The sequence below is a fragment of the Plecotus auritus genome (assembly GCF_963455305.1).
Source record: "Plecotus auritus genome assembly, chromosome: 1".
Classification (NCBI taxonomy): Eukaryota; Metazoa; Chordata; class Mammalia; order Chiroptera; family Vespertilionidae; genus Plecotus; species Plecotus auritus.
This window is the reverse complement of record NC_137770.1, coordinates 142,787,105-142,813,942: the sequence shown is the minus strand read 5'-3', so window position 1 is coordinate 142,813,942 and position 26,838 is coordinate 142,787,105. Positions and strand designations below refer to the sequence as shown.

At 41.3% G+C, this 26,838-nt stretch overlaps 1 protein-coding gene across 1 annotated transcript; it reads left to right on the top strand.

Moving 5' to 3' along the window:
• The first annotated feature begins 5,450 nt into the window (after positions 1-5,450).
• MSRB2 (methionine sulfoxide reductase B2) lies at positions 5,451-26,591 on the top strand. The gene is made up of 5 exons (XM_080646136.1): positions 5,451-5,631; positions 13,580-13,680; positions 18,965-19,041; positions 24,785-24,932; positions 25,819-26,591. The coding sequence occupies exons 1-5, from the start codon at positions 5,517-5,519 to the stop codon at positions 25,921-25,923; spliced, it is 546 nt and encodes a 181-aa protein (XP_080502262.1). The 5' UTR covers positions 5,451-5,516; the 3' UTR covers positions 25,924-26,591.
• Positions 26,592-26,838: the final 247 nt, after the last annotated feature.

Below are 26,838 nucleotides of genomic sequence, written 5' to 3'. Positions count from 1 at the left end.
ACTAGAAGATCGCAAGAATCAAGTCAAAGATTTGAAATATAAAGAAGCAAAAAACAGCCAATTGGAAACCCAAAAAGAAAAAAGAATCCAAAAACATGAAGATAGTGTAAGGAGCCTCTGGGACAACTTCAAGCATACCAACATCAGAATTATGGGGGTGCCAGAAGAAGAGAGAGAGCAAGATACTGAAAACCTATATGAAGAAATAATGACCGAAAATTTCCCCCACCTGGTGAAAGAAATAGACTTACAAGTCCAGGAAGTGCAGAGAACCCCAAACAAAAGGAATTCAAAGAGGACCACACCAAGACACATCATAATTAAAATGCCAAGAGCAAAAGACAAAGAGAGAATATTAAAAGCAGCAAGAGAAAAACAGAGTTACCTACAAGGGAGCACCCCTACGACTGTCAGCTGATTTCTCAACAGAAACTATGCAGGCAAGAAGGGAGTAGCAAGAAATATTCAAAGTGATGAATAGCAAGAACCTACAACCAAGACCCTACAACCTACCCAGCAAAGCTATCATTCAGAATTGAAGGGCAAATAAAGAGCTTCACAGATAAGAAAAAGCTAAAGGAGTTCATCACCACCAAACCAGTATTATATGAAATGCTGAAAGGTATTCTTTAAGAGGAAGAAGAAAAAGGTAAAGATAAAAGTTATGAAAGAGCAATAGGGGAAGGCCTTGATCCAGCCATTCTCTAGATTTCTACTCTAGAGAGATCTTGCATGAACAAGGAAGTTGGTACAAAGTTGTTCGTTGGTAGAACGGTAGCATGATTTTGTAATAGCTGAAGAATGAAAACATCTTACTGTCTCTAAGTAGAATAATGGATATCCTCTGGTTTGTTGATATAACATGTTCTATACAGCAGTTAAAATTAATGAACTAGATCTATAACTATCTGACTATCTCAATAAATCTTTAAAAAGTAAAATGCTGAATGATAAAAATCAAGTTGTGAAAGAATACCAACACTATGATGCCTCCTAGGTGAGATTTTAAAACACACTAAACAATAGTTTAAACTGTTTTAGGATACAGTTATATGAATGCTATCTGTGGTTCTCAACCAAGGGTGATTTTGCTCCAAAGAGATATTTGGCAATGTCACAGCTGGAGGGGGATGCTAATGGCATCTAGTGGGTAAAGGTCAGAATGCTGCTAAACATCCTACCATGCACAGGACAGCAGTTTCTTGTGCACTTACAGTCTGTACGGAAGTATGTTAGCTACACAAAGAGATAAAGTTACAGAATCTTGCCTTTCCAGGAGATTTGGCAATCAATTTCAGGGCACCAGACATAAAGTGAAACAGGAAATCCAAATAGCAGTGGTTTAAAGAAAATATGGATTTGTCTCTCATGTATGGGAAATGTGAAGGTAGGCGACCCAGGGCCATGATATTGGCTCCACAGTGTCACCAGGGACCCAGGCTCCTTCCTGACATCTACTTCTTTAATATCAGAGTGTGGGTCCAACCACTGCACGTATCATAAGATTGTTAGTCGATTAGCCACCATGACTACTTTCCAGGCATAAGGGAAAAAGAAGAGCCAAAGGCCGATGCTAATCAAGTCAGGACCTCTTTAATTTCCTGCAAGCCTTCCAGTAACATCTGCTTCTACCATTGCCCAGACTGTGTGAAATGACCAGCACTAGCCACAAGGGAGATAGTTGGTGGGTGTAACATTTCAGTTAGGCACGTTGCTACCCTCAATAAGATAAAGACTGTAAATAAAGAGAGGAGAATGAATATTGGACAGGAAACTAGTACAGTCTCTTCCATTCAGTGTAAGTGGATGGTAAAGCATAAAGTGGTGTTTTGTTCAGGCTAAGACGATATAGCTAATTAGAGATGAGTGCATGTTCTTAATGGTTAAATTGGATTTAGACAAATGGTGGAGGGCAAAGGGGGCATTTCTAAACTAGAAAGGGTCTGAGCAAAGATAAGGCAAGAGTTCTCATAGGAGGTTTGAGGGAGAATAGCAGTAGGGAGGGAGGCACTTTCTCTGTATTTGGAATGTCTTTCTGAAAGTGTGGCATGCACAGAAATGCAGGCATGGTTTGATGTGCCACAGCCAAGGGTTCGGCGAGCCTGAGGGAGGGCCAGCGAAGGATGAAGAAGAGACAGACAAAGAGAATAAGCTGGGTCTAGGTGGATCTTCTGTGCATGACTGAGACCACAGAACAGATCCAGACTGCAAGCTGATGCTTTATTTTAAGTAGAGGTAGACAAGGTAATTTACAATGTTCTTGTAAGTTTCACTTGTTTTGGCAGCACTCGCTGCACCTCCCACAGCCCATTAGCTACCCAGGAAAGATCTAGGGAGCAGCCACAAGATCAAGCTTAATTATGCTAAGAGGGCTGTGCCCTCTAAGCTGGGACTTGTTTGCGGCTTTACCAGCAGGTCAGACTGAGGCTTAACCCTATAACCGCTCCCTACAGTTTGGTTATCAATTCTGCTTACCCATCACTGTCTTCCTAATTAAATCTTCATAAAAACAAGTAACATTCATTAAAACCAATATGTGCTAGAAGGTGTGCTAGGTTTTAAAATATATAGTCTCTTATCCTCATACTAACCCAATTTTAGGGTTAAGGAAACTGAAGCCGAGACAGACTGAATACTTAACCAAGGTCATGCATCTTTTAAATGTAAGATATCCTGAAATGGGTCTTAGAGCAGACTTCATGTTTTTCACTGACACAAGTTAAATTCATTTTTTAAAAATTGATTTCAGAGAGAAGGGAGAAGAGAGAAACATCAATAATGAGAATCATTGATTGACTGCCTCCTGCCAATGCCCTACTGGGGATTGAGCCCACAACCCAGGCATGTGGCCTGACCAGGAATTGAACCATGACCTCCTGGTTCACATAGGTTGATGCTCAACCACTGAGGCACATTGACCGGACTAAATTCATTTCTTAATTTTGTGATTAGGAAGTGAAGATGGGTAGGTTAACTTCTGCTATTCCTTTATAGTTTCTAAATTCTAAACTTTAGAGGGACTTTACACACTCTTCCACTAACTAGTAGCAGGACCATGGACATGCTACTTAACTTCCCTAGATCAGAATCAGTTTCTTTATTTCTCAGATACAAAACCAAACAAACAAAAAAACTATCTCTAATGATCATAGACACAAAAACTCTACACAAACTTTTAATCCATGAAATCCTACAATATATAAAATTGATAATAAAGCACATAAAGTTGGGTTTATGACAGGAATACTAAATTGGTTTAACATCTGAAAATAAATCACTAAAAAAAGAAACCATATGATTATCTTAATTGGTGCATAAAAGCAAATACATGAGAATTTCCTTGCTCTGATAGAGTATCTACAAAAAATCTATAGCTAATTTCATACTTAATGTGAAAGACTGAACACAGACGACATGGTTGTCTATGTAGAAAATGTGATAAAGTCCATAAAATATTACTAGAAATAATGAGTTTAGCAAAGCTGAAGAATACAAGACCAAGACACAATCATATAGAAATAACCAGAAATAAAAAACAATACAATAGTATCAAAAATATGAAATACTTCAGGATAAATCTGTCAAAAGATGTGTAAAACCTATACATTGAAAATTGTAAAATGCTGCTGAGAAAAATTAAAGAAGACCTAAATAAATTGAGAAGCATATCTTATATATGGGTCAGAAGATTCAATATTATTATATCAATCTTCCCCTAATTTATGGAAAGAGCCAATACAATCCCAATCAAAATTGTAGAAATTGAGCTGAATCTGAAATTTATGTTGAAATTCAAAATACCTAATGTAACCAAAACAACCTTGGGAAATAAAAGAAAAATTCAGCACTGACACTAACTGATTCCAAGTGTGGCAATCAGAACATTATGGTATTGATGTAAAGATAGACAAACTGATGAAGAGAACAGAGTAGAACATCCAGAAATAGACCCACACATGGATGAAAAACTGATTTTTGACCAATATTCAAAGGCAGTTAAGTGGACAAAGAGTAGTCTTTTCAACAAATGGTTCGGGAACAATTGGCTAGCCATATGCAAAAACAACAGAACAAGAAAAAAAACAAACAAAATAAAAATTTTTTGTATATTCAAAATTAACTCAAAATGGATCATACACCTAAATACAAAATTAAACCAACAAACAAAAAAAAACAACCCTATGAAACTTAGAATATAGGGAAAAAAAAGTTGAGTTAGAGAAGAATTTCTTAAATATGATACCAAAAAAAAAAAAAAGCATGATCCATAAAAGAGAAAAAAACAATACACTAGACTTCATCAAAATTAAAAACTTCTGCTCTTCCTAAGACACTATTAGGAGATAGAAAAACTAAGCCAAAGTCTGGGGGGAAAACCTTTGTAAAGCATATATTTGATAAAGGATTTGTATCCAGAATATATAAAGAACTCAATAATAAGAAACAGCCCAATAATAAATGGACAAAAGTTTTGAACAGATGCTTCACCAAAGAAAAGATATCCACTGTAGGTAAGCATGTGAAAAAGATGTCCACATCATTAGAGAATGCAAAACAAAACCACAATGAGATACCGCTACACACTATTAGAAAGGCTACAAATACAGAGGCAGAGAAGCATCAGACAGACTGTCAAAGCCGGGGGAAGGTCAATGGGGAAAAAAAGGAGACATATGTACTACTATTTGTAATACTTTAAACAATAATAATAATATAAAAAAGTCAGGATATTCGAGTGTTGACAAGGATGCAGAGGATCTGGAACTCTCACACCTGCTGGTGGAAATGTAAAAGGAAACGACCATTTTGGAAAACATTTTTGTAATTTCTTAAAAAGTTTCACTTACCTATGACCTAGCCATTCCATTTCCAGGTATTTACCTGAGAAAAGCACGTAACTGTACATAGATGTGTACAGGAATGTTCCTAGCAGCTTTATTTCCAATGAGGAAAAATTGGAAACAAGGTACATGTCTACCAACACGTGACTAGATAAATACTAGTACGTTGTGGTATTGGTATATTCATAGGATATTCATAAATGGAGTATTAGCACTAACAAGGGATGAATAACTTACACTCAAAAAACATGTGTTGAAATAGTTATGCTGAGTGAAAGAAGTGAGACAGAGTCAAGTACATTTCCTATGATTTCACTTATATTCAACTCAAGAAAATGCAAACCAATCTATAGTTCCCTTTATCTAGAATTCTAGAAAATGCAAACAGACCAGTGTTTGGGTTCAGGAAGACAGGAGTGGTCATGGGTGGCGTGGGGCAGGGCCAGGGGAGGCGCAGCCGGGGGCAGGGGCCCGAAGGACCGGCTGGGAGAAGGGGAGGGGGCAGTAGGGAGGGCAAGGGGGTGGGGGGCAGGGAGAGCCAAGGGAAGGTGGGTAGGGGCCGGAGCAGGAGGAGGGAGAGAGGAGGGGCGCGGGGCGGGGGGTAAGAGCGCGGGGCAGGAGGCGGGGACGCAGGGCGAGGCAGCGCGCGGGGCGGGGACTGCGGACGTCGGCGTCATGGCGCTCCTCCTGCGCAGGCTCCGGCTGCTCTTCCGAGAGGCGCCTCCTCGGGCTGTGGGAGGCCGACCTGTTAGTCTTGTCCTCGGCGCCAGGGCGGGACACGGGGACGCAGGTAGGACGCGGGTCTCGCGGGCCCCGCCGCCGCCCCCCGTCTTTCGGGCTTTCCGTTTCCCTCGCCGCGACCTGGGTGCCTGAGCGCTGACTCTGGACCCGGCGAGGACACTGCCTGTAAGCGTGGAGGGGCAGCAGGGGAGGTCCTCAGAATTGGAGGAAAGCTATCGATCCTCGCCCAGGACGTGCACACATTTTCCTTTCTTTTGCGTAAAATCTCGGGCCCAGGAGCCCCTGACGCTTGTCGGGGGGCTGCGGTGGAGCCCACGGCGCGACGCCGCGCTCCCCTGTGCGCGCCTGGGTCTTGACACTCGCCCCGCTTCCAGTGCCGGGCGCGCGTCTGGAAGCGGGCGCTTTAGATGAGTTCCTGTGAATTGGCTCCCTGCCCTGCTCTATTTCTGGGTATGTTTCAGGACCCGAGAAACAGCGGCTAAAAACCCGTCCCCCCTAAACTGAGAGTCATGCTTTGTCAGGGGCTGAGGCAGACCTGAGGAATGTGTGGATGTATTTTGCAAAATGCTTCTGGCGCCTGTGTCACATCGGGGCGTCTTCGCATTTCACTCTTTAGTACGGAGTCCCCTGTATTTCAGATCTGTTTCCAGGTCATTTAGTGGCCCCTGAGGGTTGGCTTCCAGGCCATCTCTGAATCCACTTCTGTTCTGTGTCCATTGAAGACATTTAGAGATTCCGAACGCCGCTAAAAATGTTCCCCGTCAGTTGGAACTCTTTATTCCTGGGAGTTTTAAAAATGTAGTGTTATGGAGTAGTAGCTGATCCAACATGACTTCCGGTTTTGGCCTTCAGAACCCCATTGGTGCCTATAATTAGACAATCAGACCATATTTGTTGCCTGCCTACTGTGTGCCAAGCACTGGTTTGCTGAGAACCACCAGTGATGGAAACGTCATAATTGTAGGCTAGAGCTCTCCTTACTTACCTTTATGGGCTGGTGGTTTCAGCAGAAACGTGTCCTTTATGAATGTACTTGGTGCTGTGGGAAACAGCCTAATGAATTGCCTTTGGATCTGAAGCTCTTTAGCAACATTAAAATTGGGCCAGACACCAGTAGGTAATTAGAACTGTGTAACTTATCAGACATCCCCTCCTAGGCCTTTATTCTAAGGAAGTTATTCTAAAGGACAAAGCTACATGCGCAAAGATGTTTTAAGAGCACTGCTTTTAAGAACCAGAAACTGGCTATAACCTAAATGTCCACCAGTTAAGGAATGCTTATAATAAACCATGAAAGCTCAACAGACTATGAAGCACCCATTAAAAATGATTAACAGGTAATAAAGGGCTTCGGTATGGACAGTATTCCTTACTGGCTATATCTTTGGGCACATCTTGAACTTGGTAATTTTAAACCTGTTCTATAAAATATGGATAATGACAATAATGGGGTTTTTGTACAGAACAAATGGGAAAAATAATTTAAAATGCTTTATCACAATAATTGGCACTTAATAAGCACACAATAAATGTTAGTTATGCTTACATAAGTAAATGGAAAGACAAAAGTGTAGTCCACATTTAACCGATGTTGTGAACTTGAAGATGGCTGGAGGGAAAGAGAAATGAGAAGATATTGCAAGTGACAGAGGACTGTTCTCCAGAGGACTTCTGATAAACAAAAGGCAAGGCCCTTGTGATTTTATCATCCAGATTGAAAAAGAGCAAATTGAAGAGGAAAGTTAGGAGTATTTGGAGAAAACAATCTGTTGTTTCAGGAAAGCATTCTTCCTAGAGCTACTCTGCTAGGAGACCACCTGAGCCAAAGTTTAAAATGGTCCAGTCCCTATGGTGGGAGAGAAGGTTAACTCTGCAGATGAGACTGGTTTTACCCCAGTCCCTAATAAGTTCTTTTAGTTTCAACAAGTAGTTATTGAAATGAGGATGGCTCATGTGGCCAGAAAGGTTAGCAAAACCAGAAGGAGGTAACCAGTGGGTAACCATATGAGCAAGAGTGTGTTTGCTTGAAGATGAGAAAATCAAGGTCCCCCTTATGGAACATATGGCCAACAAGAAATCTAGCCTGTGCAAATCACACAGCACAAAGAGAGTATTACTCTGCTCAGGCTGCCATAATAAAATACCGCAGGCTGGGTGGCTGAAACAACGAAATGTATTTCCTGACAGTTCTAGAGGCTGCAAGTCCAAGATCAAAGTGTCCAGCAGGGTTGGTTTCCCCTGAGGCCTGTCTCCTTCCTTTGCAGAGCGCCTTTTTTTGTGTGTGCTTTCACATCCCTAGTGTCTCTTCCTCTTCATACAGAGACAGCAGTCATATTGGGTTAGGGTCCATCCTATTGGCCTCATTTTAACATAATCATCTCTTTAAAAGTCCTATCTCCAAATACAATTACATTCTGAGATACTGAGGATTGGGACATATGAAGTGTGTTTGGGGGTAGGGGGCATGCACCATTCAGTTCATAACACCCAGCTTAAACCTCTGCAAGTGATGCAGACCCACATATATCCTGATCAGAGAGCACTCAACTGACCATTTGTCATTTGGCTATCAAGGCAGAGTTTATTCCCCTTGAAACAGTCATCCACACTGGTAGATTGGCAACAAAATGTTGTGTAATTGGTGCTTGAATTTATGCTTCATCAACTAGTCTGAACATTGATACCCGTCAATGAAACCTTTTCCACACAATAGTAGCGTAAAAGGTACATATAGATAAAGATTAGAAGAGCCATGAAAAATGTAGTTTCTTATTGTATTAGATGGAGTTATTATTTTGTTTAAGACTTTAAAAATATACATTTTAAACCAGAAACAATTAGGGCAGAGGAAGAAGGTATGTCTGAAAACAGGTAGGCACTCTCTAACAGTTGAAGTAAAACATAGAGCTGGGGGAGAGGGAGCTGGGAGCTCAAACAGGATTCATGCCTTAGGTTCAAAGTTGAAGCATGGGAATCCCACTGATTCTGGCCCTTCATGAGTTCCCACTTTCCAGTGTTAACTGTTATATTGAACTAAATGCTGAAAGACACTGAGGGCAATACTTCCAGGAGACAATAGTTTTTTTCCTCCGATCCCATTCCACTCCCTCCCCACAAGGACCTAAGAAGATAATGGCAGCTTTACAGACTATAAATCCCAACCTTAATACCAAAAGTTGATCCTCTACTTAGCTATCCATAGAAATAATGCAAGATCTTTGCCAGAGCCAAGAATACACGTGGAGTGGCATGGCAGCACAGTTATTTGAAGGATAAGGAGAGCTTTCATCAAGGTGCTCTGTTGCTCCTTTCCTTGGTAGATGTCAGTGATAGCCAGGGTTCAGATTTCATAAATTCCCCTCTAGACCAGAGTTTATGCTCTAGAACAGGGGTTGGCAAACTGCGGCTCGCGAGCCGTGGTTTGCCGCTCTGTTGACTAATGAGTTTGCCGACCACTGCTGCTCTAGAAGGAGAAACCGAGACAAAATACCATAGGCTGCCATACCTCCATTCTCACTAGCAAAGCCTGTTTTAACTCTACAATTTTTCACCTTTTGGGGTGGCTTTTGTTGACACGTCCCAGCTGAGATCACTCTTGACACATTGGCACTGGTCATCTCTTAGCATCTTGCCCTTGGTTGAAGGCTTGTAAAATGTAGTTATATCCATACATCTACCAGTCTTTTAAGTAGTCTAAAATGGAATGCCTTTTACTTCCCTTATACTTAAGCAAATAATTCACGTCCATTAAAACTAGTTCTCATCCTATTTGCTCTTAAAACAGTAACAAAACAACTCTACCTGATAACCCAGCCTAAAATGATTTTAAAACGTTTCAACCATTCTGTTGGTAGTTAAGCTTGCTGTGCTGTATAAAACTCCTGTATTATCATCTTGAATAGTTATCTAAAGCTTATGTAGTCAGTAAATTTTTCTCAATTTAATTGTTTTCCATATTTGGTGTACTCAAGGTAGAAAATAACTCCACAAGTATCCCCTTTCTTTCCTAAATCATCAATTTATCCTCTCCACTGAATTAGTCCCATCAACATACTAGAATACTGTGATTTTCTCATGTTAAAAAATGCTCTTGACCTGACTTTCCTTTCCAGCTTCCTCCAGACACCATCTCCCTTTCCCTCTTTCTTTCCTTTTATTAAATCTATTCCAATCAGATTCGCCTACACTCCTCCTTTTCACATCACCAGTGATCTCCACATTGCTAAACTCAGTGGTCAATTATCATTCATCTCTTTCTTGATCTTTCAACACAGTAGATTATGCCATTTTTCTTAAAATACTTCGTGGCCAGGACACCACATTCTTTCAGTTCCGTTCCATCTCTGTCCATTCCTCCCCATATCCTCAGCCTGCATGTTTGGAGTGCCTCAGAGTTAAGCCCTTGGGCCTCTCTGTTCTGTCTATACTTATTGACTGGGGCTTTAAATACATCTTAATGCTGAGGAGTGCCAAGTGTACATCTCTACCTTGAGCCTCACCCTGAACTCTAAATCCATATATATCCAACTGCCTACCTGACCTCTCCATTTGAATATCTAGTTGACATTGTTAAACTTACATCTAACACCAAGCTTCCACACCTGCTTCTTCTGTAGTCTTCCCCTTTGTCCAGTGCATGACCAAAGCCTTGGAGTAGTGACCTGTGACCCTTTTCTTTCTCTCATACTCCCTGTCTGACCCATCAGCACATCCTCCTGCTCTGCCACCAGAATGCTTCTAGTGTCTGACCACTCTAAGCACTACTGCTCCCATCCTGATCCCAGTCTCTTCCATCTCTCAGCCAGATTATTTGTTACCTTCATACTAATTTCCCAGCTTCAGCCTTTGCCCTGCTTCATTTATTTTTTAACATATGTCAGCCACTAATCCTCTTTAAAAGTTAGGTCATGATATGCCTCTGCTAACCTTCCAGTGACTTCCAAACTTACTCAGAATAAAAGTCAATGTCTTTACAATAGCCTTCAAGGCCCTAACTGATCTGGCTTCATTACCTTTCTGTTCTCACTTCCACTAACCTTCCCTTGCTCACTCCACTGCAGTGCCTCTGGTCTCCTTGCTGTTCATCAGGCATGCCAGGTCCACCCCACCTGTTTTTCCTCTTGCCTACAGAGCTCTTCTTGTACATATTCCCATGGCATGTTTGTTCATTTCCTTTAAGTCTTAGGTGATACATCATCTTCTTAATAAGGCCTTCTCTGACTACTCTATTGGAAATTGTGTGTGTGTGTGTGTGTTCACATGTGCACACACATAAATACACGTATACACACACCCTCACTCTCTGCTTGCCTTTGTGATTTTTGAAAAATCACCTAAAGGTCTATATCCTTTACTTATTTAGTTAATTTTACCTCTACTCCCTAACGGCAGTGATTCTTACCTGTTTTCTTTACCCCTAAATTCCTAACATTTAGAATAGTATCTGTCATACAGTAGGTATTCTATAAATATTTGTTGACCGACTGAATGAAGAAATGAATATTAAATGCCAAAGCACTACAATATATACTAGGGATACATTGAACAAAGACAATTCTTTCAGATGTCCAGCTTCTAGTCTGGCTTCTATCTTACTCTACTTTATAGACTCGGTAGACTTTATAGACATCCACACAAATTAGCTTCCCATCATTGTGATTAAATAGTCTATAAAGGAAGAACACAGAGGAGAATCTTGCAGCCCAGACTTGGGGAAGGGGTGGTGGTGTTCAGGGAGGGTCTCCTAGAGAATTAACATGTAAACTGAGACCAGAGATTGAAGGCCTCCAGTTTCTGGTCAAGAACGTAAGGATCTTGGAAGTTTTCACTCCATCTCACCAACAAGTAAAAAGCTGGGCATACCATGACAAGTTCTGGGGACTCAGAGGACTGCAGTTCAGAAGAACTGGAGCATAGTGGAAGGGAGGAGTTGAAAGTGGTAACTAGGCCCAAATCACACAGGGCCTTGAAGTCGCATTAAGGAGTTTGGAATTTAACTTGAGTATATTATGTTGCATTGAACAGTTTGGGACAGTGAGAAAAAGGAAGTGGTTAGGATGGGCAAGGGAATACCAATGAGACTTTTGTAATAATCTGTGCTGGAGATAATGGTGGCCTAATGCAAGGTGGCAGCAGAAAAGTGAGAATGAACAGATCTAGAGTTATTTAGGAAGTAGGACCAACAGGGCTTGGTGCAAGGAAAAGGGAAGAATCATGGATCATGGCATGGCTTTCTGGTTTAAATGTTGGGCTAGAACATGTGAGAGGGGGAGCAGATTTGGGTTGGGGTGGGGGAGGTACATAAAGGCCTTTTGTGCATGTTGTTTGAGATGCGACATCCTAGTACAGATATCCAAGTGTCGATTATACAGGGTGGGCAAAGGTAGGTTTATAGTTGTTCGAATGGAAAAAAGACATGCAGATTATGATTATTATAATAGCTTTATTAACAAAAAAATGTTACCCACAACTGTAAGTCTACTTTTGCCCACCCCTGTATGTGGATCTGGAGCTCAGCAGAGAGATTGAGGATGGGGATAAAAATATATTTGGGGGTCTTGAAGCTACCAGATGGATAAAACCACCCAGGAAACAGGTGTGGAGTGATGATAGAAGAAAGCCTAGGACGGATAGATTCCTCTGAAGCACACCAAGATACCAGAGATGGCTAGAGGAAGGGGAGTTGAGTAAAGATACTGAAAGGGAGTAATTGGATACTCAAGAGAATTTGGTGTCATGGAAGCCAAAGAAATAGAATATACCCCAAAAGAGAGATGATTGAGTGTCAGTATTATTGAGAAGTAAAGGAGATAGGGATGAAGTGTTCCTAGGGACACTTTTACTTAGAAGTTCTCCGTGAGCTGTCTGAGAATAGATTCAGTGCAGTCGGGGGGAAGAGGGGATTGCGGGGGGTCGGGGGTGATGTGTCCCCAGTGCATCACACGCAAGGCACATTATGTGGGCTTGCCCTACTGTTGCTGATGCTAACTTTGCTTACTTGGTTAAGGTGGTGACTTCTTCATTTTCCCGTTGTCAAGGAATATTTTCTTCCTTGTAATTAATATTTGGCATCATATTTTGAAAATGTTTGACTATTCCATTCTTCAACAGTCTTTTACCTAGGGAGTTTGGAATCCCCCGATGATTCTTACTTGAATCAGTTATTATTTTAGTGATTGCAAAAATGGTGACTTAAACATTTTTATCATTCTTTCTCCATTTATTACTTGGCATCTTGCCTGATAACTCGGAAAGCCAATGACCAGTAATTATGGTCACATAAATACATTTTGCTTTGCTTCCCAAGAGATGGGTTCCTGAAAAATTATGTATAATTGAGTTATATTTCCATAGGGATAGAAGTAGTAAGATAGAAGCCAGAGAAAGTAGAATGAAGAAAACAAAATGTGAACAAAAACCATGAAGCATTAGAATAGATTATGGTGGGTCTCAGTTTCCCTTTCAGGAGTATATGCTATAGGAGTCTTTTTCCTCACAAAAAGATACTTTAATAAAGACCTCCCTTGCCAAACAAAGTCAGAGATAGCTTTATAAACCCGCAAGGGAAAGGAGTTTAATAATCCACTAGCTCATCGTTCTTTTCTCTCCAATCACTCAACTACTCCCAGATGTATCCTGACAGAAACTTCTCCTTTGAACATAAGTAATGGAAGAAGGATCAATTTCTACCCTTAGGTACCTGAGGAGAATTTATTTGGTATTATTTCATATTTCAGCTGCCTCTTTAGCTTCTATGCTCTAGGGAGACTAGAAAACTGGCTCTCTACTTATTACTCGTTTCTTATTAAACTAATGACTCAATTAAAGCATTTTGTACCAGAGCTTTCTGGTTCCTGTGAAGAATGAAGGAGTGGGAGAGGGGAAGGGATGGACTTATTCTGCTGGGTGATAGTGCCCTTTAGGAGACAGGCTGAGGAAGAAAAGGTCATTATGCCTTTTTGTTTTAATAAAAAAATAAATCTTATTTAACAATACAGGATCTCTTACAAAGCATGAGCCATCTCATACCAAGAGTGAGTGGCGAAAGAAGCTGACTCCTGAGCAGTTCTATGTCACCAGAGAAAAAGGAACTGAACCGGTAAGCTAAACTGACTGACAGTTTTCTGCTTGCAGGCCTGAAAATCAGGATTGGGATAGATCTAGTCACAAAACCTAACTCATCATCATCTACTAGACAGATCCGGGCCCCTGCATTGTTCTCAGGCCATTGCTGTCCATCCAGCTGTAGAAACCAGACACCTTCCCTGAGCCATGTCACTCTCCACCCTCCATCTCTTCTGCCTCCTAAATTACCTCCCACTCACTCTCCTGCTGTCCACTGCTCTTGCTGCCATGCTGGCCCAGGTTCCCACCCTCTCTCACTGGTCAGACTGTAGTAACCTCCAACTGTTCTACTCACAGCCATTCTTGCTCCTCATCTAGCTATTCCCCATGTGGCCGCCAAAGATCTTTTCAAAATGCAAATCTGATCACATCGCTCCCCTGCTCAAAATCCTTCCGTGGCTCCCACTGCTTTGAAGGCAAAGAGGAAAGTGTTTAAATAGATAACAAGGACCTAAGGGATCTGACCCCTACCTCCCACCCCCAACCTCAAATCCTGCCTTTTTACCTCTCGATCTCTGCATTTTAACCACTCTGTCCTTTCACCTCTCAGATGCCCTGAGCTCACTTCTCCCCTAGGGCTCTTGTACCTGCGTTCTCCTTTCTCATCACCCTCCCTCCGCCCCCAGTTCATTCAGACCTATATTTCAGCTCTCAGCCCATATTTCATTTCCTTAGAGAAGCCTTTTCTCAGCCCCAACCTGGGTTTGCTTTTAACAGCCCTTTTCCTTCACAGCATTATTCATTGTTGATGTATTCCTAGCACAAAACATGGTATCTGGCAATAAAAAAAATTTTTTCTGAATGTTAAATGACTGAGGTCTAAGATGGAAACATTATTTATACTATATTCAACAGTCTCACCTTTATTCATTTCCTGAGAGAACAGTCCTCAGTGGTTCCTCATTATAATGTCATTTTTACAGCCCTGCATTTTTTTAACAAGTGGTCTGTCTTAGACCCAAATATGGGCACTGGAATATAAGTATTGAACTTGTTATTAGATGCTTTCATTTCTGAAGCAGACCCCATAGAGGACCACAGCACAGTGGTTTTGCGAAGTTGTAGAGTATTTATATCTTTACCTTAGCACTCCCTGCAAAGTTCAAGTAGCTGTCCAATTGCATGTGGCCTTATAATCATGTTCTCACCCTCAACTTCTCCTGTGCTACAGTCATAAGACAGGCCAGCAGATGCCAATAGATTTTCCTGAAAGACTGATATTTTTGAAAACTTCCTGTGGGCGGCATTTTAATAAAGCCTTTACTGGGAAAGAGACTATATTCACCGTTATTGCAAATGGCACAAGGGAGCCATACGTGATGCTCTGTATAGTAGTGTGTATTCCCAGACTATACTAAGCCAGCCCTGCTCTCAAGCAGAGTTTGGAATGTTTACAGAGCCTGGAGATGAATTGCCAGATGTTTAGGAGAATAAATCTGTGGAATTCTCAGACAGATGGTACATTATATTCTGTGCATTTGGCCATTTTACAAAATGAGCCTCATCCATTATTTTTAACTGATGTTATAAATCCTTTTCACTTGATCCATTGTCACATTTAACTTTTTAGAATATAAGCCTTTGTTGGCTTCATGAATCTAAGGAAAGAGAAGTAAAACATCTAAGCCAGGGGTCCTCAAACTTTTTAAACGGGGCCAGTTCACTGTCCCTCAGACTGTTGGAGGGCCGGACTATAGTTTAAAAAAAAAACTATGAACAAATTCCTATGCGCACTGCGGGCCCGGGACGAGTCAGCTGCTAAGCAGGACAGGCAGCGGCACCCGGCGGGCTGGCTAAATGTCCTCGGCAGGCCGCATGTGGCCCGCGGGCCGTAGTTTGAGGACCCCTGATAAGCTTTCTATTTGGTGACTCAAAATTAACATTGAGTTCCACGTGTTTTTATTGGGCAGCAGTAATGTGCCAGCACTCTGCTAGGTATGGTGAAGGAGTTTACAGCTTGGTTGAGCAATAACTAAAAGTCATACCAATAGAAGGTAGGCTTTATGCAGGCCTCTGTCTGGCCTCTGGATCTGCTCTCCACTTGGCTTTACCTGCTCTGAGCACTGAGAAGAGGAACCATCGCCCTTGCCCTCCGGCTACTGATTGAGTTCGACCAATGGGAGATGCCGGAAGATCAGATAGCAGGATAGAGAAGTCGGGAACCACAGTCCTCCGGGAACTGTGTTCCTCTAGTATGAACAATTGAGATGGAAGCTGAGTTTAGCCCTAAATAAGAGCTAGGGCTGTATGAAATTGGGGAAGGGAGAGGGAGACATCAGGAAATCAGGCAAGGAGGCAGCTCAGATGTCTTTCATCTAATATGTCAGCTAGGGCTTCCTTTTCATTTCAGTTTTTAAAAAAGTATAATACTTGCCACTTTCTGTGTCCAGATTGCAGCTGCACAGGCAGCCCTCACCTACCGCTGCAGTGTCACAGGTTCTGCTAACTGCCCCTGCCCTTGTCCCACAGGCTTATGGTCATTGGCCCAGGGGTGCTTACCCTCCCTTGTTGATGTCCATTAGCCTTGTGGAAATAGTTTGTGAGTAAAGTTCTGTATTAAATTATCTGCAAATCATCCCTTTTCAGGGTGTTATCTGTTTCCAACAGGTATGTTGTATTGACAAGATCAAAGAAGGGAGAACTCCCATTGGTCCAGATAGTCTGTCTTAGTCAGTTTGAGCGACTGTAGCAGAATACTATAGACTGGAGGGCGTAGACCACAAACATTTATTTCTCACTGTTCTGGAGGCTAGAAAGTCCAAGATCAAGGAGCCGGCAAATCAATGACAGGAGAAAGCTTTCCTCCTGGTTTACAGATGGCTGCCTTCTTGCTGTGTCCTCACATGATGGAGAAAGAGAGCAGTTTCTCGTGTCTCTTCTTACAAGGGCACCGTCTTATTCAGGAGGGCTCCACCCTCATGACCAAGTCACCTTCCAAAGGTTCCACCTCCAAATACCATCACATTGGGGATTAGGTTTCCACAAATGTTCCATCCATAGCACAGACCTTGAAAACCCCAAGGGTATCTTGAGAGTCATGCCATCTCTGACCCTGTCCCCTTCCCCATACATTCATTCAGTTATCTCTTCGAAATAATTCTTGAATTTATCCTCTTCTTTTTATTGCCACTGCTCCTGCCACAACTAAATACAGGCCTGTATTAGTGGCTATTTGATTATTCTTTGTCTCCTGTGTGTTATTCCCCTGCTCCAACCCCTTCTTCGTGTGGACACCCAGTGTGCACACCCAGTTTGAGTTTCCACTGGGCACATATTAGGTTTCCAGGTATGAACACTAGTATGAACAATTGAGATGGAAACTGAGTTTGGCCCTAAGTAAGAGCTATGGTTCGTATGAAATTGGGGAAGGAAGAGGGAGACATCAGGAAATCAGGTAAGGAGGCAGCTGAGAGATGTCATTGCATCAAATATGTCAGCTGGGGCTTCCTTTTTATTTCATTTTTTAAAAAAAACTATAATACCAGTTCTCTGTTACTTTCTCTGTACAGCTGGCCCCTGTAATGATGCAATGACAAAATTATATTTTTTAAAATATATTTTTATTGATTTCAGATAGGAAGGGAGAGGAGGGAGATAGAGATAGAAACATCAATGATGAGAATCATTGATTAGCTGCTTCCTGCACGCCCCCTACTGGGGATAGAGACCGCAACCAGGCATGTGCCCTTGACCGGATTCGAACCTGGGACCCTTCAGTCTGCAGGCTTGTGCTCTATCCACTGAGCCAAACATGCTAGGGCCAAAATTATACTTTTAATGTTATCAGGTTGTCTGGATCCTATGAGTAGGTTTTTCTAGATCAGCTTTAGGATTGGGAGCCCTTGGGCTTGTGTTTATCATCAGGCCAGGTGGGAGGTATGTGAAACTTCATCCTCATGATAGATGCTCATTCATACCAATGTTGGGAGCAAGCATCCAGGGGGATGGGCCGTAGAACAACCAGGTCACTACGGTTCAGATTTCTTCAGCTACGATGTTTAGGGTCTTTAAAGAGGGAAAACATCCAAGTGTGGCCAGATGGTATGTTCAGTAGGTTAATTTGAAATTGTCCATTATTTAGCTCCCTGGAAATGTGCTGTTAATACCACTTCAGGGAATTTGAATGTTTAACCTGTGAACTTGTTGAGTTGAGAAATCGAGAGTGGCCAGAAGAGTCCCAACGTATTTCCTGAGTCAGCTCTGTGGCTCAGTGAGCCATTCTGTACTTCCACTTCTCTTCCATCCCATAAAATGAGACAGTGGTTCATAGTTGGCTAGTGAAAGGGTTACTTTTTCTTTAATTTTCTTTGACAAAAAGAATTGGACAAAAATCATCTTTTTTTAAACTAATGAGATTCATTTTGTAAAATAACATTTTTTTTTAAACATATTTTTATTGACTTTTTACAGAGAGGAAGGGAGAGGGACAGAGAGCCAGAAACATCAATGAGAGAGAAACATCGATCAGCTGCCTCCTGCACACCTCCCACCGGGGATGTGCCCGCAACCAAGGTACATGCCCTTGACCGGAATCGAACCCGGGACCCTTCAGTCTGCAGGCCGACGCTCTATCCACTGAGCCAAACCGGTTTCGGCTGTAAAATAACATTTAATAAAACATTGACTCAGCTCACTCATTGCTTCAAGTCTCTGTGTTCTTCTTAAGAGACCTTTGAAAACCTACAAACTCTGAAGCCACAGTGAGCATAGTAATTCCATCTAAGTCGTCACTTAGGCATTGGAAGAATTTAGCTCATTATTTAACATTTATTAAGTATGCAGTGTCCTGAACACTACGTGAAGCATATTAAAGGCACAATCCTGATCTCACTGAGCGATACTTTTTATGTATTTATATTCTGTCTTTAATTGGAGATTTCAAAGTGTTTTCAACAGAAAGCTAGATTCCTGTTGTATTGACTCTTTTCAAATGGCGACTGAAATCTTACACAATCCAGAGGACTGTTCTCTCCCCTTCATGGACTTTGATGTTCCCAGATGAAAGGTGCTATGTAAATACAGGGCATCATGAATGTCATAATTTGAATATTCGGCACAATTAAAGTCTGGTTTGTAAATAAGCCCACAGGCTGCTTCATTGTGGGTGTGGTAATCTTCTCTCTGGTGATATTTGCACTTTGTCAAATTAGTACATAAAGTCCTTTATTTGGGGACTTCATCTTGGATTTAAATCTATTGTATTATCTCCTGTTGGTGTTATGAGAAAACTGAACATGACGTATCGGATTGACTTTCAGCCTTTCAGTGGGATCTACCTGAATAACAAGGCATCAGGAATGTATCACTGTGTGTGTTGTGACAGCCCACTCTTCAGGTGAGATCAAAGACCAAGCGATTCTGAAGGGTAACAGACTTCTAAGGTCCTTCAGCTCTGCCTCATTTGAGGCCTTGGATAAAAACGTATTCGTGTTGTTTTTAATTGTCCTTCTCATCTGGCATGGTTGCTATAAGGAGAGCTATTTGTATAAGATCCTTGCTTGTCTTAATTATTTCTACCATTTAGAGCAGTAAACAAGACTTCTTAGCCTATAGTCTTTCTTTCTGTATCCTCGAGAAATAGCAAGATAATAAATCTTGGTGGGCACCTTAAGAGAAAGCTATTAGTAGTTTTTCCTGGGAAAGTATTTAAAGAAATCTAAACCATAATAGTATTTGCTTGGCCATGTGATTAAAACTATCTCTCAGGGAAAATGGGTTTATAATTCAATTTAGAAAATGTAGAATTTTATGAGGACAGATTCCCCACAATGCTTGATAGTAGTGAATACCATCCCTCTTCTATGTAGCTGAAATTAAATTTAATTGTCCCTTGATTTCAAAGCCTCTTTTAAGTCAATCAGGATCTGAAATCTATCAACAAAGACTTTTTTGTTTAGACATGCAGGAAACAGTCTAAAAAAAAGAAGATTCAATGGAGAAGAAAGGAAAACATCTTTGAAGTCTTGTTTTTCAGAACTTCAAAGATGTTGCTTTCTTTTTGCATCAGCCCTAAATTGGTTTAGAATAAAATATAAATCAAGCCAGTTCCGTGAGTCTTCCATTAGGCAGTGCTTCATTCTGTCCTTTGGGCTTTGAGCGGACTGGGTTTTCCTGCTAATGTGAGCTGAATTTGGAAAGCCAGACCCGCCTTCAAGAATGAGGAACAATTAAGATTGATTTTCCTTCATTCTCATGGAAGGCAGGCCTTTGCCCAGATTCATTCATTCTGTCAGTAGCCCGTGAGGCGATATCTAAGATGGCAGTCAGCCCAGGATGGCCTGGGACAACTACGAGACAAAGGTTGATTTTGACACAGTAACATGTGCGTATTCTGAGACATTAATTATGCCATGACCTTTGGTCCCATTAAAGAGGAGGAGTAGGACCTTGAGAGGGCCAACCTGCTTTAAGCCAAAGAACCATGTTGTAAAAGTATCAAGGACTGCTTTGTTACTATATGGCAAAAAGACAGATGTTCTGTTTCTGTCTTTGGACTGTGAAGACAAAAGATTATTATTATTTTGTTAATTCTCACTTGAGGATATTTTTTCTGTTGATTATTAGAGTGAGTAGAAGGGAGGGGGAAAGACAGGACAAAAACAATGTGATAGAGCTACATTGACTGGTTGCTTCCCACACACACCTCAAGGGCCGGGGATGGAACCTGTAGCCGAGGTACGTGCCCTTGACTGGAATCCAACCCAAGATCCTTCAGTCCATAGGCCGACACTCTAACCACTGAGCACAACTGGCTAGGGTGAAGACAAAAGATTAGAAGCCATCCTTGTAGTAGTGAATTAGAAGCCATTCTCCTACATCATCTTCTTCTTCTTTTTTACTTCATTGGTGATCTAGTTTGTGCAGTAGTAAAGTTGAGACCTTCTTCCTACACAGTGCCTACCATCCACTCATCACATAGTTCAGGCATGGACTCACAGAATGTTGGAGCAGGAAGGATCCAGGAGACCAGAGCAGAAAGCTCTGTCCAGTAGAACTTTCTGATACAAATGTTCTATATCTGTTCCATCCAGTATGGTAGCCACTAATCCCATGTGGCTATTGAGCACTTGAAATGTGGCTAATGCCACTGAAAAACAAAATGTTTTATTTTATTTAATTTTAATTAACTGATAAGGCCACATGTGGCCAGGCTACTGTATTATCACAGTGGTAGTCCAAGTTAAGGAAGTTGAATGACCAGCCCTAGGTCACTAAGGTAGTGAAGCAGCCAGGACTAACAAGCCAGTCGATTCTCCAAAAGCCTGTTTACCAGGTGGCCAGTTTACTGAACTGCCAGTTCACCAACCATATTTGTTTCTTTTCAATCACTTAATTTTAGTTGAAAAGTTTTTATTTTATTGTTTTAAGGATTTTTTAGTTTGTTTCTGTTCCATTTTTCTGCTGCAGCCAAGACTAAGAGAAATAAGAATAGATTCATAAGAATCATTTAGGTTCTAGAATATATACTCTTTTTAACGATGCCTGTGTTTATAGTGTAGCCGAGTGGATAAGGCTGCCAAGATGTACATCCTGGGTCCTTTACCCTATGATCTTGGGCAAGCTGCTTAACCTCTCTCTGCCTCAACTTGCTCACCTGTAAAATGAGTATGGTAAGCAGTACTGAATTTATAAGGTTGTTGGGAGGATTAACTAAGTTATGAGTTAAGACATGTAAGAGCATCAGAGCAATGCCTCACACATGCCAAGCACTCAATACTAACAGCAGCATTAGCAGTGATAGAGATAGATCCTTTTTAGGGCTATATACATGAGTGTATCTGATAATGAGGCATTCTTGAGAATGTATTCTGATTAGTGAGAACCTATAAATGAAGACTATATTCTTGAACATGCTTCCCATTTATGAAGCTAGTCGGGAATTATTCTTGTTTTGCCTCTCATTTCCCCCTCTCTCTGTCCCCAGTTACCAGCCTTAGTAATAGGGAGTAGGGGTAGAGAAAAATACACATTCCTTCAAATACTTGTACAGAGTCAAAAGAAGGTGAAAAGACGGTCAACCACAGCTAAATAGTTAAAGTGGATGTGGGACCACTGCCTCTGGGTAGATGGGTTCGTTACTGCCTGCAGACTTGCCTTCACATGGAACCAATATGGTGCAGATTCTGGGAGACCTGCTGACTCTCCAAATCAGAGACCTTTAAATCAGGGTTTCCCAGGGTCAAGAACACTCAGGATGTTATCACGCCCCTGGGGACTCCACACTGTCACTTTGTGACTTTGCCCCCTCCCTACTCCCTCCATTCACCTTCCTTCTCCTTCCCTCCAGACACCAATTTTGGAAGTGTGTACTAAAATCTACTGTGGTCATATTTTATGGTCATAAATCTTAGGAGAAAACAGAGCCTGATATTAGTTCCCTTCTTTTTTTAAATCCTCACTTGAGGATATTTTTTCCATTGCTTTTCAGAGAGAGTAGAAGGAAGAGGGGAGGGAGGGAGAGAAACATCAATGTGAGAGAGACACATCGATTGGTTGCCTCCTGCATGCACCACACCCTGACCGGAGTAGGAAGCAAACTCACATCACAACCCAGGTATATGCCCTTGACTGGGAATTGAGCATACGACCCTTCAGTGCACAGACCAACGCTCTAACCAGCATTCAGGGCTTAGTTCCCTTTTTATGTAACATCTGATGTCCTACATGTTACCAGTAACTAACATTGTTTAAAACCCCCTTTTTAAAAATTTGAATTCTTTCAAGTTAACAGAAATTTTTCTAAGATACTACTAGGGTTGTCATTTATCACCAGATGCCTGTGCTATTGGTTTGGAGGTTTTAGAACTTTCAGAAATGAATAATAAATGAAAGAATGTATGAGAAGCAATGATCCAGAGTGGTTTTAGTTTTCCAAGGGTGGGCCTTATAATCTGCTAATTATTTCATTATGTATATTAGAATTCTAATTGGCCTTAATATTTAGGTTCTCAGTCTTAAATTATGTATGATGGTCCTCTCTTATTACTTGGCTAAATCTCCAGATTCTGTTAATTGCATCAATAAAGGTTTATTGTTTCTCATAAAATATTTTAAGTGATTTTTTATTAGTTTGAGATTCATTCATTAAAAAAATTTATTGTGTTCATAATTCTCCACGGAAATTCCTTTAATAATCACTAGTTTATATATAATGTTGAGAGTTGAAAGGATATGTTTAAAAGATACTTGAGATGTTTCTCCCTGGGCCAGAGTGGCATGGATGAATATTTTTGAACCCTTACAAAAGGATCGTAAAGAACTCAACCTGAATATGCAGACACTTCTAATTGGACCCCCACCTGTTCAAATGTCATGGATAATAATGATGATATTAAAAAAATACTAGCTACTGACTTGCATACCATATGTCTGACACTAGGCTATACAGAAAATATCTCAGCTAGTCTTCTCAGTACCCCTGTGAGGTAATGATGCCATCACTAATTTATTGATTAGGATGCTAAGGCTTTAAAAAACTAAATAACTTGCCAAGGTCACATAGATGTAATAGGCAGAGTCTGGATTTACACCCAAGTCTTTCAGAAGACAAAGCCCTTACTCCTCAAAGTCATACCTGTGGTTCTCAAAGCCTGGTCTGAGGGCCCCAGGAATTCCTGGGACCCTTTTATGGGACCTCTGAGGTCCTCTCTTTTCTAACTACATATTTGCAAGGCCACACTTCTTTCCTACACTTCACTCAGAACACTGCAGCAGGTTGAATGCAGAAGCCCATGTAAGGGTTCAGTTGCCTTTAGTTAAGCTAGACATTAAAGAGATTTGCAGAATTGTAAAGCAATGCAACTCTTCTCACTAAATGTTTGTTTCATTATGGAAAATATGACCATCATCATAAAAATTTTATTTATATTATGTAATGAATTTATTGTTTTTTTTTAAATAATGCATGCATATTTTTTAAATTCTGTTTTTATAATTTGTTAAATATTGATACATATAACTCATGTAAACAAAAGCTCTCAACAATCCTCAATAATTTTTTAGTATTAAAGGTTCCTGAGACCAGAATGTTGGAGAATCACTGCATTATATTAGATGTTTCTGCTTGGAATCATGCTCTAAACTGAGCTTCCTTCCCTGTTCATAGTCTAGAGATTTGATTTGCCAGATTTTTCTTTTCACTTTGCTCAGGTTTTTTTTGTTTTTGTTTTTGTTTTTTTGCAATATTTATAATTCATTTCTACTCATTTTTCCTTAGAGCCAAGTCACTGCCATTTAAAATGTAAATATCTGTTTCCCTGGTGCTATTGAAGGGAGCTTATCTGTTAAAGCACTTAGAGAGCAGGCACGTCTCAGGTGGGCAGATGGTTTGTTGCCTCCTCTTTCCTCCCCAGCCTTCAGCACCACTGGTCCCTGTGGGACTCCCCCAGAGGGTCAGCTTCACTGCAGCGACTGACTCAGAGTGACCAGGCTTATTTATTAATAATGATAATCATAGCGAACATTCTTTCATAAGTACATTTCGTATGCTCCACAAAGTAGCTCTTTAAATTCTCAAAACATCTCCATAAGGTAGGTATTAACCTCCTTTTGCAGATGAGGAAACTAAGGCTGAAAGTTGAAGCAGCATGCCCAATTCCACACAGCTAGGAAGTGGCAAGGTCAGCTCGTGGATCCTCACAGGTAGCCAGGCCTCTGTGTTTAGATAACCCAGAGTTTCTGTTGCTAAAAGTGGCTGCTTCCTCAGACCTCACGCTTCTCTGACAGGCCAAGCTCAATATGCCCTCCTTCAATCGCTGCTACTTCACTTTGATTTCCCCCTTTTCTACATTTACAACACATGGATTTAATCTGTTTCTTAATATGCAACACAGTCCACAAAGCTCCTTGTTGGACATTGAGAAAGAAACCTTTAACATCGAAGAAACACTGTGATGGGACAGTGTTTTTCCTAGTGAAGGTGCAGTGGGCAAAATCCCTGTGGAAGTGATTGTCATATCACCGGCCATGGGATCTGGCAGAGGAGGGAGGGAATCAGATCTGCTCAGTAGACAAATGAGTTGGGGCCTAAAATGCTCTCTCTGTGTTAATAACGGTAGTATTGGGAATGTCTTCCTTAGTTCTGAGAAAAAGTACTGCTCTGGCACTGGATGGCCTTCGTTTTCTGAGGCCCACGGTACGTTTGGCTCTGATGAAAGCAACACAGGAATCCTCAGACGTGTGGACACCTCACTGGGAGCAGTTCGCACAGAGGTTGTCTGCAAGCAGGTGAGTTTCTTTGTGTTGTCTGTCAGGTTTTCCCTGATGCTGTCCCAAGTGCCACAAAGAGCTCCCTTGTCCTTGGCATGTGTAGTTATCACTGAAGCACATGGGATTTCTACTCATGCAGCTTCCGATCCCACCCTCCCCTCCCCTCATTCTGGGCCCTGCAGAGAAGAGAAAGAGCCTTTCTTCCACCCCCTGAGAAGCCTGTCCTGGATCTAGCCTTCCAGAGCTGGGAGCAGAGTCAGAATCAGAAAGAAAGAGTTGGCCCTACACATTCTTTAGAACAAGGACAGGCAGCAAAGGCCCAGTGTGCATGGCATCTCCCCCCCTTCTTCCCCACTTGGCAGCGTGTCATGGACAGAGTGACACGGCAGGTGACGTCAGCGCACTGTTCCCTCTGTGAGCTTGGTAGGAGAGTGCGCTTCAATCCAGACAACAGATTCATTTTGATATGCTTGTGTGCTCAAATGTTCTGGTGGTGTAAAACACCAGAGGCAAGCAGATAAGTAGAGCATAGTTAATAAAAAAAAAGAATACACTGGCCACAACCACATTATTGAGTACTTACCCAGGAATTGTGTTAATGCTTTATAGGCATCATATCAATTAATCGTCAACAGCTCTCATAAATAGGTACAATTATTATTCCCATTTTATGGATGAGTAAATCAAGGCCTGAGTTCAATAACTTGCTCATATTCTCTCTGATAAAACTGAGAACAATTTACCACTTCTAAAGTGTGCTCTGCATACTTTAATTTCTTAATCAGATTCACTTTCCCCCACACAGATGTTGAGCACGGGGTGGCCCCATGGGGTTCATCTGACTACTTTTACGTAAAGATCTCTTTCTCAGTGGAGAAATGACAGAGGCTTCTCTCCTTTGCAGTGTGAAGCTCACCTCGGCCATGTGTTTCCTGATGGACCTGGGCCTGCTGGTCAGAGGTTTTGCATCAACAGTGTGGCCCTGAAGTTCAAACCAGGGCAACCCTGACTCTCTCCAAGAGTCCCTTTCCCTTGCCACTCCTTCACTTACACCCTCACTTTTTAAAATTCCTGTGACTGACTTGTTTTATTTAATACCAAACTGGGCTACATTTGCTGCTGGCACCAAGCAAGTCACAACCTCTCTAATTTATTTATCTGGAATGAACTTCCCTGACTCCTGCTCTGACTGAGGAATTTCACAGAATGACAGAAGGGCAGCCATTTCCAGCCACTGACTTCTGTAGGCTCTGCCTGGGATACGAGGGCATGAGTTTGGGGACATTAGGAGGCTAATGGACTGTAAGCCCAAAAATTCCTACAAAACTACCCTGAACTTTCCATTGCAGTGAAGTCCTTCATGGATGTATATAGATGAGGCATTGAGTGAAAAAGTAGAAGGAAAATAAGGGATTAATCAACAATCCAGCATTGAAAGAAGTACCCAGGAGTAGGATTGTGGAAGAGCTGTGATTTGGGAGGCACCTATGGTGATGGATGGGGTACATGACTCTCAAAATTTTGGAATGTCTTGAACATTCTAGTTCTAATCTTATGACCCTCAAATAAGTTCTAATGGGAGCTTGTTAGATTTCAGCAATAGTGAATAAAGGTGCATACTAAACTTTTAAATGTTCAAATAAAAACCAATATTTGTTCGCTTTTTGTCTAAGTCAATGAATTTGCTTTTTTATTTAAAAAATGACTAAATCAAACGCCAACAAATAATTAAATCACATGGTCGTAAGCATTTGTTTATACTAATATGAGTGGCAACTAAAGTGTTCTATAAATTGAGAGTCTTGAATAATTTGCTATTGCATGTTTAAATCATTTTCTTTGGGACTTTATGGGAAGAAAGGAAAATTATTCCATTTTTTCCTTTATTCACTTGTAATGCATTATTCTTCTTTTAGTGGTTACC